General features: G+C 43.4%; 1 protein-coding gene across 7 annotated transcripts in view; it reads left to right on the top strand.

Moving 5' to 3' along the window:
• Positions 1 to 13,181, top strand: part of AMBRA1 (autophagy and beclin 1 regulator 1) — a 176,443-nt gene that overhangs the window by 115,393 nt on the left and 47,869 nt on the right. For all 7 annotated transcript variants that reach the window (XM_059722817.1, XM_014602384.3, XM_019476985.2 and 4 more), the window contains 2 exons: positions 4,057 to 4,245; positions 4,674 to 4,828. In XM_059722817.1, coding sequence (XP_059578800.1) covers positions 4,057 to 4,245; positions 4,674 to 4,828 — 344 coding nt within the window. The remainder of the gene's footprint in view (positions 1 to 4,056; positions 4,246 to 4,673; positions 4,829 to 13,181) is intronic.

Genomic DNA, 13,181 nt, shown 5'->3' with positions numbered 1-13,181 from the left:
GCAAACTTAAAAAAGAACATCACAATCCTTTGGGTGCCATTGGGGACAGCTCAATGAAGACCTATATTTGGAGTATAGCAGTGCAATCGAATAAGGTGTTAGTTTGCACAGCTACAGAAAAGAAATGACATTGAAAATATGCTATTTGATAAATGCCATCTTACATGGATTTTTGGGGGGGGCACCCTCCCTCAGTCAGGATACAACAGGAATAGAGGTATTCATAGATATATAAGGAAAATTATTAGAGAGAGAAAAGATTGGGACTTTTTTTCTTGGAGAGGAGATGCATAGACCATATATTATAGGTACATACAGTTATAAATGGTAGAGAAAAGGTAATCAGGGTAATTTATCCTATTTTATAATGTAAGAGCAGATGGACATCCAATAACATTTGAAGGCAAGAAATGTAAGCCTGATTAAAAGGATTTAAAATTTTTAATTTTTTATATATATGCTGTGCTATTTATGTAGTGAATATGGTAAAAGTGGATGTTGAAAAGACTGGGTATTTCTATGGATAAGAAAACAACAAAATATGGGTAGGACACAATATGAGGAAACTAAATAGTCAAAGGCTAGGAAGAGATATGTGCTTTCCAGAAGGCAATCTCTTTAATTTGTGAAGATTAGGAAGAAACTTTCCTTTTTCACAGATTATTTTGTAAGTGCCTATTGAGGTGTTCTTTGCACTTCTTCCTGAAGGACCATGTAGCAGCTAATGTCAAGAACTGGAGAATGGACACACAGGCCTCTTGATATGATCTGGTATGACAAGGTCCCAAGCTCCACCGTCTTATTTGCCCTTTGAACACTGGGTGACAGTGGTGTGAGCACCGGGGAGATGAAATAATATCCTGACCTGGAGACACAAGGTTATGGGGCACAATTGTTTGAGATGTAGAACAAAGAATTACATGCATATGGTGCAGCAGAAATAATTTAAACATGGGATAGTTATTTCTTTGGGGCTCAGAAATAGTTTTGGCTTTAATCGTTTCTCTTCAGTAGCTGGCGAATAATTGGAGTGGGTTTCTGTGTAATTACGGTTTTACCTGTCTCCCAAAACGCACCACTGCCTCTTCCCATGTATGCTCTTGCTTTGTGACTACTCCTTTGTTGTGCATCACTTCCCTGCTCAGGGAGAGCAGAATTTGACAGTGAGAAGAGGGGGAAGGGGCTGTCAGGGAAAGACATTGGGGGAAGCAGAGGATAAAGGGGTTATCTGACCACCCCGCCCCAATTTATTTTTCCTGTTGTAGGAGTGAGAAAGGGACAAATTCAAGGGATACCTTCAATAATTAGATTCTATACCTGGAAAATCACAACAAATGTATAAATGTTCCACATATACAATCTAATTACTGGGGGGGGTCATCTTATAATCAGGGCCATTGTATATTTGAGTAAATATGGTATAACTGCTTCCCTGTCCTACTGGAAACTATTTCACCTGAGGCTCTGTAGGACTTTGGTTCCTTTCACCGTTCTATCATGTTCATAGCTCATTTTCATCTGTGATCAACTTATAACCTCCAGGTCTTTTTCCGCTTCTGTCATTTCCCACTAACAAGCTCCCAGGTTATTGCAGAAATTCGTACGAGATCTGAAGTGCAAAACTGCACTTTGTACCACTGCATTTCATTTGGGTTGATTTTTGAGTTGGGTCCTTTGGAAAGTTATGCCAACCATACCCAGCAGACTTCTTTTTTTAATAAAGTCACAAGGTGTTCAGCTTTGGAAGTGTTTGATATTCAGTATATTTGGTGATAGCCACATTTGTGATTGCTTGAAGGCCTGGTAAGGCAGGAAAGGCTTTTGTGTACTTTGAGTTTTGGCAGAGCTCCATAGGACCCTGAAGCTAATGTGCATAAGACAAGGTGTTCAGTTGCATGGTCTCCAAACAGTTCCACTTCCTGCTATTTAAAATTAATAGATTGAAAAAATCCTGCAGTCTAGAGTTTACAAGTTCTGGAAAGTGACGTTTTCAGGTATGGACATAGAATTTACTACCACGTCAAAGCAGGGTGGAGCCTTTGCATGTATCAGCTGCTGCACAGTGACTGTCTGTCGCATGCTCTTACCCCCTGAAAAATGGAAAATAAACCACAGTAGCTTAACCCTCCTGCACTAAGAAATTATTGCAAAGCAGCTGGTAAAGCCCTGTTTCCTTCACCCCAGTGGCAAATTGTTCCTGTGTCCACACCCTTCACTTTCTTTATTTTTAGAAAGAGCCTGTGCAATTCCACCCTTAACTCTGTTGAGCATGTTTTGCAGTTAAGCCCTCTAAGTTCTAAACTGCTACAGTTTTAAACTTCATGGGAAAATTTAACCAAGTCCCTGAGATCTGCGTACCTCTGACCATGTGCATGCTTGGAGAAGAGAAATGACTGGCACAGTCATGTGCCAGATCCATGGCAAAAGTGGGAGTAAAACTCAGGCCTCCTGGCTCCCAGCCTTGTGTTGCCTTGTTAATCGCATGGTTTCTTAAATATAGCATCATATAGTGCATCTCTTCTTCTCACTTATTTTATATCTTGGAATAATTAATTGGTGGACCAAAGATGAAGTATTAGGGCTGATCAGAGGAGAGTACTTTGCCAGTGAAAATTGCCCTTTCTGGCCAGCTGTTTCTAGGGTAGATTTGGAATGCTGCTGTCAAATATAAGTGTGGGGGGTTTTTTCCACCTGGAGGACAGAGTGCATTTTATCTCTCATTTATTCAAGATAAAGGGAACATAGCTTAGGGGCTGGCAGCTCTGTATGGAATGTGGAGATTAGATGGGTTTACCAGCTTTTAGTGGCACCCCTGCTGAATTTTGAGATTGAGGACGTCTCATTCTTTGTCTGGCTGTTTAATTTGATTGTGTGCATTTTAATATCCAAAACCAAAGTTTCTCATATATTCAGCATGGGCTGCAGGTTAATGTGGAGATTCTCACTGAGATCTCTTTTCAGAATTTGCTGTTACCTGGGCCCCCTACTTCTGTTCCATTCACAAACACAAAACACGGTTGTGGCAACTACCACAGTTACTGATGTGGAAAAGTAAATATCAGGAGAGTAGCTAAAGGCAGTAAGTATCTTATAATGCATTTAGTAGACTGACACAAGGAAGAGCGAGAACCATATAAACAGCTAGTGCCCCTTGGATTAAAGGTGTCCAAAGGGGCTACAGTTGGTAACTCCTGTTCTAAAGCATGCCAACCTTAGCAAGTTATAAGCTCAGTCTGAAAAGCATGTTGGATGTAATTGTCTTCAGGTCTCAGGTTTATAGTTGAAGATTTTGAGAAGGGGAGTGGATCTAATCCAGTGGTTCTTTACCTTTTCAGGGTCAGGGAACACCATCTCCATTTTTTTTGAACGTGGCAGCACCCCAAGCTGAGAACCACATCTGCCACTGCCTCAGTTTATCTCTGCTTCTCAACTGGGTTCTGCTGCCTCCAGATGAAATTGCCCCATGTGTCTGCTGCATGGCCAGCCTGTGAAGAGCTATGCCATGTGCATATGCCCCCTCCGCATTAGGGTTCTGTAATCAGCCTAAAGCAAGCAGGAGCTGCCTGATGCTGTGTAACCCTTCCTGATCTGATGCTCCCTGCATTCTTCCTAGAAGCCAGTGGGTGGGACAGTTCCACCTGCACCTGTTTCCAGAAGAAACGTAGGGGGCTTCAGACCAGGAAGCACTGAACAATATCTGACAGCTTTGCTGCCTCTTTAGGTTGCTTAGAGAGCCGTAATGCCAGGAGAATAAGTGGGGTGGATATTACCTGGCTACCGCTGCTGTGACACCCATAACGGTGTCATACCAGTTGAGAACCAATGATCTAATCCCAGGCCCATCAAAAAAAACCTGATCTCCATTTAGGAATAGGTTGTTCTTGAGCAACATTCTGAACACTATAAGTTTTTTTTGGTTTGTTTTTTTTTTTGGAAGGGGGCTATCTGTAGCTCCTTCTGTATACAGTATACTTTCTCTGTTTCTAGACTTGAGCTTGTCTTCTTCTCTGCCACCATCTTTACTCCTTTAACCCTTGTTCTTCTCTTTCTTTGCAGCCTCTGTAAATGTGCTTGTACAGAACTGCAAGATTTACAACGATGCCAGCTGCGATATCTCTGCAGATGGGCAGCTCCTGGCAGCCTTCATTCCCAGTAGTCAGCGGGGCTTTCCTGATGAAGGAATACTGGCTGTGTATTCTCTGGCACCCCACAACCTGGGCGAGATGCTCTATACAAAGCGATTTGGTAAGTGATCATCAAGAGGATGGTTGGAATGCATCAAAATGCATTGATTTGAAGGTCACAGTGATGTAACGTGTCACTGTTGCAAAGATCATCCTGTTGCTAGCATTTTGATCAGACAGAAATTATGTTGCAGCGGAGATGCTTGAATTGCTGGAGGCCTAGTTTGGTGAACACAGTTCTGGTATATAAAGGCACTGCTATGAAGAGGTTCCACCAGTTACTGGAATGGCTAAGGGGAGGGCATTGCCATATGAATACTCTTTGCAGAGTCTTATCTGGTAGTGGCAGGGTTTTTCCTAACTTTTTGTACAGTGAACACTGACAAAAGACCCTGTTACAGGTGAGGGGAAGGAACAGTTCAGCAGGGAAGTAGATGAGCGAGGGACTGTGCAGTTTCTCAGATGTAACCTGTTATGTTCTTTCCCCAGGCCCCAATGCCATTTCTGTGAGTCTGTCTCCAATGGGCAGGTATGTGATGGTTGGACTGGCCTCCCGACGCATCCTGCTGCACCCTTCCACAGAACACATGGTGGCTCAAGTCTTCAGACTGCAGCAGCCACATGGTGGAGAAACTTCCATGAGGGTGAGTATTCCTCCGCTTCCACAGCATTTCATTACACTGTGAAAGTCTTACTAGCTGGCTTTGTTGCTCAGTGCTGAGGTGGCTGACTTATGGTACCAAAATGGTTTTATTATTTAGTTATTCAATAAAGTAATTGAATAATAATTTGCTACCATTAGTCAGCCACTTCAGCACTGAGCCACAGATTACTTCTAAGCAACTGCATGCCATAAGCAGTTGCTACGCTTATCATATGAAGACCTACACTCTGAAAATGTACTGAGATTTGGAGCCTGATAGGAGTCTGGTAGTTTTATGTTTGTAACCTGCCTTTTACTAGGGGTATCCCGTGGTTGAATGTTACCTTTGCCAGGGAGCAATACCTGCTAGGCACTCTGCTGGGCAATGACACACCCACTTTTGCTAGGATGTTGGGAGGGGTATTGGTCTTATTAATTGACGCTTTTTGAAGAGTGCCTGACTTCTACACAGAGAGGAGCTTCTAGTGATTTGGGGAAAGCCCAAAGCCTTGTTCTATGCCTCATCTCATCAGAGGCTGTGCTTGCCTCATCAGAAATGCCTCCACAAAATTATTGCACTTTTGTTGCTTTCCCCCCCAGTGGCTATCTTCTGGTTAGTTTAACAGAAATGCCAGGGCTGTGAATGGGGTGTTATCTTTTGGTGGGGGATTAGGTTTCCTGTGCTGCTCTGTGGAAGAACCAGGCTGTCAGCCTCAATACATGTCATTTGCATAACCCCTTTATCTTCTCCCAAAGCAATGGGCAAACTAAACAAAATATACACAGATCACTTTGATCAGCCCTGTAATGTAATCGCTTCACTAAGACAGTGGCTCTTCAACAGCAACAGTACACAACAGTTTTGGATGGTAAGTGAGGATGAAAATCATGGCCAACTAAAACTGCAGAAGGAATGCTGAGGAAGCAGAATTATTCATCTATTGGAGGGGAAATATGGATGTGATGCTCCATAAAGTTGGGCAAATCATCATTGAATATTCTGTTCTGTCAGGAGTTTAGGACCAGGGATTTTTGGTTTTTTGTGGGGTTTTTCTTTTAAATCATCTCATTCTGACTGGTGGAAGCTTGACACTGGACAATACCTTTCATGTCAACAAAGACCTGTAAATAATTTGTTTCTCTGAATGTAACACCCATTTAAGAAAGGGGGGGGGGGGGGGGCCTTTCTTAAAGCCTTATCTGATATTTTTTTGGAGAGCTTTTCCAGCATGAAAGCTCTAAGGTAGGGGTTTTCAACCTTTTTGGATCTGTATACCCCTGGCAGCTGGATGTGGGAGGGGTGGCATGTGGCCAAACATGGACCAGCAGCAGCCTCTGCGTGTGAGCTCCTCCTGGATCCGGTGGGGCAGGCGGCACGTGCAGGATGATGCGTGGTGGCTCTCTGTCCCCACCTGCCTGTGTGTACCCCCTAGGGCCTTCTCAAGTACCCCAAGGGTATGCGTACCCTGGGTTGACAACCCCTGCTCTAAGGCTTGCTTTTTGTAGGAATTGCAGGGGATAAATTGCTTGGCTCTGTAGTCAGTCTTCAAAATATTACTGTCATGATACAGAGAGGAGGATACCTCCATGAAGCTCACGTACAGTTTAGCAGTTGGGTGAAGCAGAGCAGATTCTTGCCTTCATCAGGTACTCCATATTAACAGACCAGATGAGATCAGTGATGGCTGTATTCATAGCTAGCCACAGCAGATAACCAGTGTGATGGGAGTTTTGTTTGGTTCCATTCTGTCATCTTTCTTAGTTTAGACGTTAGGATGGAAAACCAACAGACTGCATAGGACTGTAAGGGACTGCAGGGGTCTTTGAGTCCATTTTCCTGCCCTCAGAGGCAGGAAAGAATCCACAAGATTGCACAAGAACATCTGCTTCTTGCTCTTTGCCACACCACTAGCCACAAAACACTTCGCAACACAGTATCACAAACTTATGTTCTCTATTTCAAAAGACCAAAAGCTGCAAAGTATCTTGATAAAAGAACAACAAGATACACTGTCAGCAGCTGGATGGCTAGCAAAAGCTTTGGTGGTATAAAGTAGCCAGGGATTTATGTGGATTGGGCATCCAGCCAGGCACTCTTAAGGAACAAATCAGAGACAGTTCAGTGAGCCTGCAAGGCGGTTACATCCTTTTCAAATATGCACTGGCATGGAACCCTGAATATGGATATGACACGTAACAGCATCAGTTTCACTGTCAAATATAGGTGCGCTCTTTCCAGCCACTCTCATATACCAGTTCATAAAAGTTAAAAATGGGAAAGGTCCAATTAGCTCATATCACATCTGCTCCTATCAAAGGCCAGGGCAGGATAGTTTTGGAGCATCTATTCAGCTTTGGCTGTAAAGCACTAGTAAATCAGAGGTTTTACCTCTTTCTTTGGGAGACTGTTTGAGGGCCAGCTCTTTTTAACTATGGAGAAATATTCCCAAATCTTCAGTTTGAATTTTCCTTCCAAGTTCTTTTTAATTATTCCTATTTATATCCCCTTGCATCAGTTTAAACATATCCTCTCCCTTCTGAGTATTTACACCCTTCAAATTCTTGTCGATTCTTACTCTGTCCTGCTTTTAATCATCATTTAGTGAAGCAATAAATTGTTGTTCCTTTAATCTTTCTTCATAACTTAATCCTTCAGCCTCTTACTTACTTTTTTTTCTTGCTCTTCTGAATTCTCTTGAGTGTTTATTTCTTTCCACTATTGGGATGTGCTGAAATACGTGTAATGTGCTAGTTATGATCTTACCAGACCTCTATAGAGGGGCATATTTCCTGCTTTCTCTGGAGTGTGAGAATTCAGTGTATGCAGTCAAACTGACAGCAGGGTTTTTTTTGTCTATTTTTTGCCACTCGGCCTTATAAAGTCCTGTTCAATTTGCCCACGCTTTCTTTTCAATCTCTCTCTTTTTTTTTCTTGCATTGCATGACCTCCTGAGGTTTCTCCCTCCTGTTGGGTATCTAGATTTTGGACTAGCTATATTTTTGAGGTTTAATGCCATGTTAGCTCATACCAATGTGTGTTGACTTTTGAGGCTTTAAGCAGAATCTGGTAATTTCATAGTATGTTTTTCCCTTTTCCCAGATCATTATTAAAAATGATAAAAAAAAAAAAATAAAAAATAGGAGGACCTACTTCCAGTCTCTTACCCCACTAAAAGCCTCCACTTGTTCATGACCTTACTTGTTTGATCATAATCCCTTGAATTTGCAGTCAGTCTATCCATTTGACAGTGGTACATCCAGGTCAATTTGAATCAATTTTGCAAGCAAGGTTTTGTATGGCATTGTGTTATATGCCACTCTGATATTCAGCTGTGCTGAGTTTCTGCCTTCTATTCATACATTCTTTGTAATAGGACCAAGACCTGGAAAATAAATAGGAGGCATAATAAAATTGCAGGGTTTCTTTAAGTATTAATTCATCTAGTCAGAAGAATGAGTAAATCAATAATTTGTCTGTTGTATCTTTGGGTTTTTCAGTAAGACTATTATGTTGATTTTAATGCTTCTGAGAGTATGTAAGAATAAAAGCACAGCCTCAATTAAGATGTTGTATAATATGCATAGCATACTCAGTTCTGACTACTGGCTGCTGTATTCATACCCAGTTGTTTAAAAACTGTCTGCAGGGTGGCAAATGAGTAATGGAAGAAGGTTTAAGGGAAAAGGTAGTCAAGAAAGCTTCTGTCCTTTTGCTTATAATTTAAAACGTGTAACAAAGGAAGTGCTGTTGAACATTTGCTTAAAGTGTAAGAGAAACCAGAGTGTAAAAAGAACGCACCAAATTCCACTGAATCACTTAGAAGCTGTATTAGCATCTTCTGCAACAGAAAGGCCTGGGAAAACAAATAGGCTGTGTTGCAGAATCAAGCTTTAGCAAATCAGCAGAGTAGTGGAAATAGGCGCAGTTTGCCTCTGTACCCCTCACTGTAAAACTCAGGAAAGTTGAAACAGTGTGACCATGCCTGGGTATAGATGCATTTCTGCCAATGGAAGGAGATTTTTCTGCTGCCTGAGTTGCACCATCTACTCCAAGCAGTAGAAGCTCTGCTAGCAGAAGCTTTCTTACATCAACATGACTATATCTACACTGGAGCTTTTCCCAGCCTACCTGTTTTAGCTAAGGGTGTCATCTGTTTATTTCCCTAGCTGACTGCCACATTTATAGAACTTTGCAATGTAGATAAAAGTTTACATGATCTCAGTAGTCACAGTATACTGTGGAGAAAAGAGACTGAAAGCATGGACTCATGGGCAGGTTGTCAAGGGTAAAGAAGGCAGAGCTTTATAGCATCTTAGATGCTCTGATACAAGTGTACATGTGCATGCATTTGTCCTGTGTTAGATGAACACTAAACTGATAGCTTAGCCTTCCATGAAAATCTACTAAGCCACTGGTTTAACTTTCATCTATTGCAAGGTAAGAGCATGTACATTAGGCCTGTGCGAGTCGGCAGCGATCCAGTCCGGCTTTGGATCCGGCCGCTTCAGGTGCCAGGGATCTGATCCGGAGCTCCAGACCAGGTTCCACCTTGATCTGGCGGAAGCAGCTCCGAACCTTCAGAGCTGCCTGAAGATCTGGCCATAGGGTATAATGGGGAACCAATGAAATACCTATAACTGTGTTGTTTTTTGTCCGATTTGGATGAAACTTGCAGGGATGGTAGCCTCTGCAGAGGACATGAAACCTGCCAAGTTTCAGGAAGATCGGTGCAGGGGCTTGGAGGGAACTGTACCCCAAATTCTTGAAAGCCAAACTCATGTCACGGCTGTGTTACAACACAGGGGGCTCAAAACTGCAGGGGTAGTAGCTCTTATTGAGGCCACAAAGCCTGCCAAGTTTCAAGATTGGTGCAGGGGGTTTATGGGGAACTGCACTTCAAGCTGTGGACAAGCAAAACTCGTGCCATGGGTGACACTGCGTGTGTTAAGGCACAGCAGGGTGACAGCTGCAGAGATGGTGGCCCCTGCTGCGGCCATGATGCCTGCCAGCTGTCGAGGAGATCGGTGCAGGGAGGTCCTGGGGCCCTGCACCTTTAGCTGCTGATGGGCAAAACTCGTGCCAAGACTGTTTCTTTCTTGGGGCAGTTGATTGTCTGTATTGATTCTTTCCTCTCCTTAGCCTGGTTTTGAAGGTGCTAATTGATGCTCGTTAAGTCGTTATATAGTAACTAGGTCCTGTGTATTGAGCTGGTCCCTGAGTCCCTGGTCCCTGAGTGAATCTTGATTGTTTTATTGGTAACTGGTAACAGCAGTTTAGCAGTCAGGCCTGCAGTAGTGTCTCCCCTCCGAGCCCCAGGACAGTCAGTCAGTCCCACAAGCACCCATGACAGGAGTTTCGCTTGTCTGCAGCTTGAGGGGCAGTTCCCCCCAAACCCCTGCACTGATCTTCTTGAAACTTGGCAGGCTTTGTGGCCTCAGTAAGAGCTACCAGCCCTGCAGTTCTGACCCCCCTGTGTTGTAACACCTAGACATGACAGGAGTTTTGCTTTCGGTAATTTAGGGTACAGTTGCCCCAAAACCTCTGCACCGATTGTCTTGAAACTTGGCAGGCTTTATGCTCTCTTCAGAATCTACCGCCCCTGAAAATTTCATCCAAATCGGACGAAAAGCAACAAAGTTATAGATATTTTATTGTTTCCCCGTTATAACCTATGGCCAGATCTCCGATGCGGCTCCAAGGTGGCTCTGAAGCTCTTCAGAAGCTCCGAACCGCTTCGGGAAGCCTAATGAGGCCAGCGTTTCGACCCGGATGTGCCGCTTCGGACCTTGAAGCATCCGAAACTTCTCCAGATCCGAAGCTCTGTCCGAAGCCTTGCACAGCCCTAATGTACATGGACAGTTACCACAGGAAGGCAGGTGTATGATAAATCCATACCCTCGTTTTTTCATCATGGTGAACTTCTTGCATGCCCATGCCCTGAAGTTACCAAGAGTCTCAGTTCCTTTAGGATTTCCTAAGATAAAACTCCTAGAAACCCATTGGCTTCTAGTGCAGCTTGAGAAACATTAACAGAATAAGGGAAGCAGGGAGGTCACACTATTGCCAAGATGCCGGTCCCAAGTAACAGAGACCATAAACCATGGGTTGATGAACTATATAGAGAAATTTGTACCTAATTTAAGTGCTCAAACCAGCAACCTCAAGCCCTGTGGCGCAGACACCTAGTGGACCTGGGGTAAAGATCTGAATAGGGAATATGATAAATGGAAGGAGATAGAGTTGTGAGATACTGTGACAATAAGCATAAAACAAAGTTGTCTTCAAGGAGCCAGTCAGCACCCAGTGTGTACCAGTGCATGGGATTGTTACATCCTAAGTGCAAGACTTTGCACTTCTCCTTGTTGAACCTCATGAGATTTCTTTTGGCCCAGTTCTCCAATTTGTCTAGGTCACTCTTTGAGCACTTGGTCAATCAGGTCTGGGTAGGAAGCAGTGAGATACCCCGACTATTCCATAACTGGGCTAAAGATCACTGTGGCCTTATTTGAAAGGACTTGAGCTCAGTTTGTTTACCAGTTAGAATCCTAGCCCTACCCTCCAGCAAATCTACTACTCCCCGCAACTTGGTGTCATCTGCAAACTTGTTGAGGGTGCACTATGCCATCTTCCAGGTCGCTGATGGAGCTGCTGAACAAAACCAGCCTCAGGACCAACCCCTGGGACACTCCACTTGATACCAGCTGAGCCTGATGCTCCAGCCAGTTTTCTATACATCTTACAGTCCATTCATCCAGCCCGTACTTCCTTAGCTTGCTAAAATCAAGGTATACCACATCCGCTGGTTTCTCCACATCCACAGAGCCAGTCATCTCATAGAAGGCAATCAGGTTGGTCAGGCATGACTTGCCCCTGGTGAATCCATGATGACTGTTTCTAATCACCTTCTTATCCTCCAAGTGCTTAGATACAGATTCCTTGTGGATCTGCTCCATGATTTTTCTGGGGACTGAGGTGAGGCTAACCGGTCTGTAGTTCCCTGGATCTTCCTTTTTCCCTTTCTTAGATATGGGCATTATGTTTGCCCTTTTTCAATCATCTGGGACCTCTCCTGATAACCATGAGTTTTCATAGATGATGTCCACTAGCTCTGCAGTCACATCAGCCAACTCCCTCAGCACCCTTGGGTGCATCGCATCTGGCCCCATGGACTAGTGTATGTCCATCTTTTCTAAATAGTTCTTAACCTGTTCGTTCACCACTGTTGGCTGCTCACCTCCCCAAACTGTGCTGCCAGGTGCACTAGTCTGGGAGCTGACCTTGCCTGTGAAGACTGAGGTGAAAAAGGAATTGAGCACTTCAGCCTTTTCTGCATCCTCTGTCACAAGGTTGCCTCCCCCATTCAGTAAGGGACCCACACTTTCCCTAATCCTCTTGTTACTGACAAACTTGTAGAAACCCTTCTTGTTAACCTTCACGTCTTTGCTAGCTGCAACTCTAGTTGTTCTGTTGGCTTCCTGACTTCATCCCTGCATGCTTGAGCAATACTCTTATACTCCTCCCTAGTTGTTTGTCCAAGATTCCTCTTCTTATAAGCTACCTTTTTGTGATTTAGTTTACTGAAGAGTTCGCTGCTAAGACAAGCTGGTCTTCTGCCATACTTGCTAGTCTTCCTGCACATTGGGATGGTTTGTTCCTGCACTCTCAGTAAGGCTTCTTTAAACTACAGCCAGTTCTCCTGGACTCCTCTCTTCTTCAGTCTATCTTCCCAGAGGATCCTGTCCATGAGTTCCCTGAGCAAGTCAAAGTCAGCTTTTCTGAAGTACAGGGTCCTTACTCTGCTGCTCTTCATCCTTCCTTTCTTTAGGATCCTGAACTCAGTCATCTTGTGGTCGCTGCTGCCTAGGTTGCCATCCACTAGTACATTCCCCACAAATTCTTCCCTGTTTGTGAGATGTATGGCGATGCCCAAGATATTACAAAATACTGTGTTTAAATAAGCATATGGAAGTCAAGTAAGGGTTGAAATACAAATCTGAAAAAGGGGAAAACTGGCCTGAAATTAATAGTAATTGTAAGGCTTTTATCCTGTGTTGCCACAGAAGAAAATTGGCCACTTGAAGTATGCATAAATCACTTAATTTGACTTGGAGAAATTGTTCTCATTCTGTTAAGCATGCTTCTGTGAGAGAGCTTTAGTAGAAGATGCTGCAACAAAACAGGTGATTATGTATATCAAATTACAGTTTGCTCTACCACGTCATCCCTTTCCATCCAAAACTTACCACCAAAACAACCTAAACAGCACATAGGTAAAAATTTCAAATGCTTTGTAAGCAACATATTAATTCAACTGAATAACAAAATTATAATTCATAACACATGAGGGGATTGA

Source organism: Alligator mississippiensis, chromosome 2 (genome assembly GCF_030867095.1).
Source record: "Alligator mississippiensis isolate rAllMis1 chromosome 2, rAllMis1, whole genome shotgun sequence".
Taxonomy (NCBI): Eukaryota; Metazoa; Chordata; order Crocodylia; family Alligatoridae; genus Alligator; species Alligator mississippiensis.
Note: the sequence above shows the minus strand (reverse complement) of the source record. Positions and strands in the feature narration are given on the sequence as shown.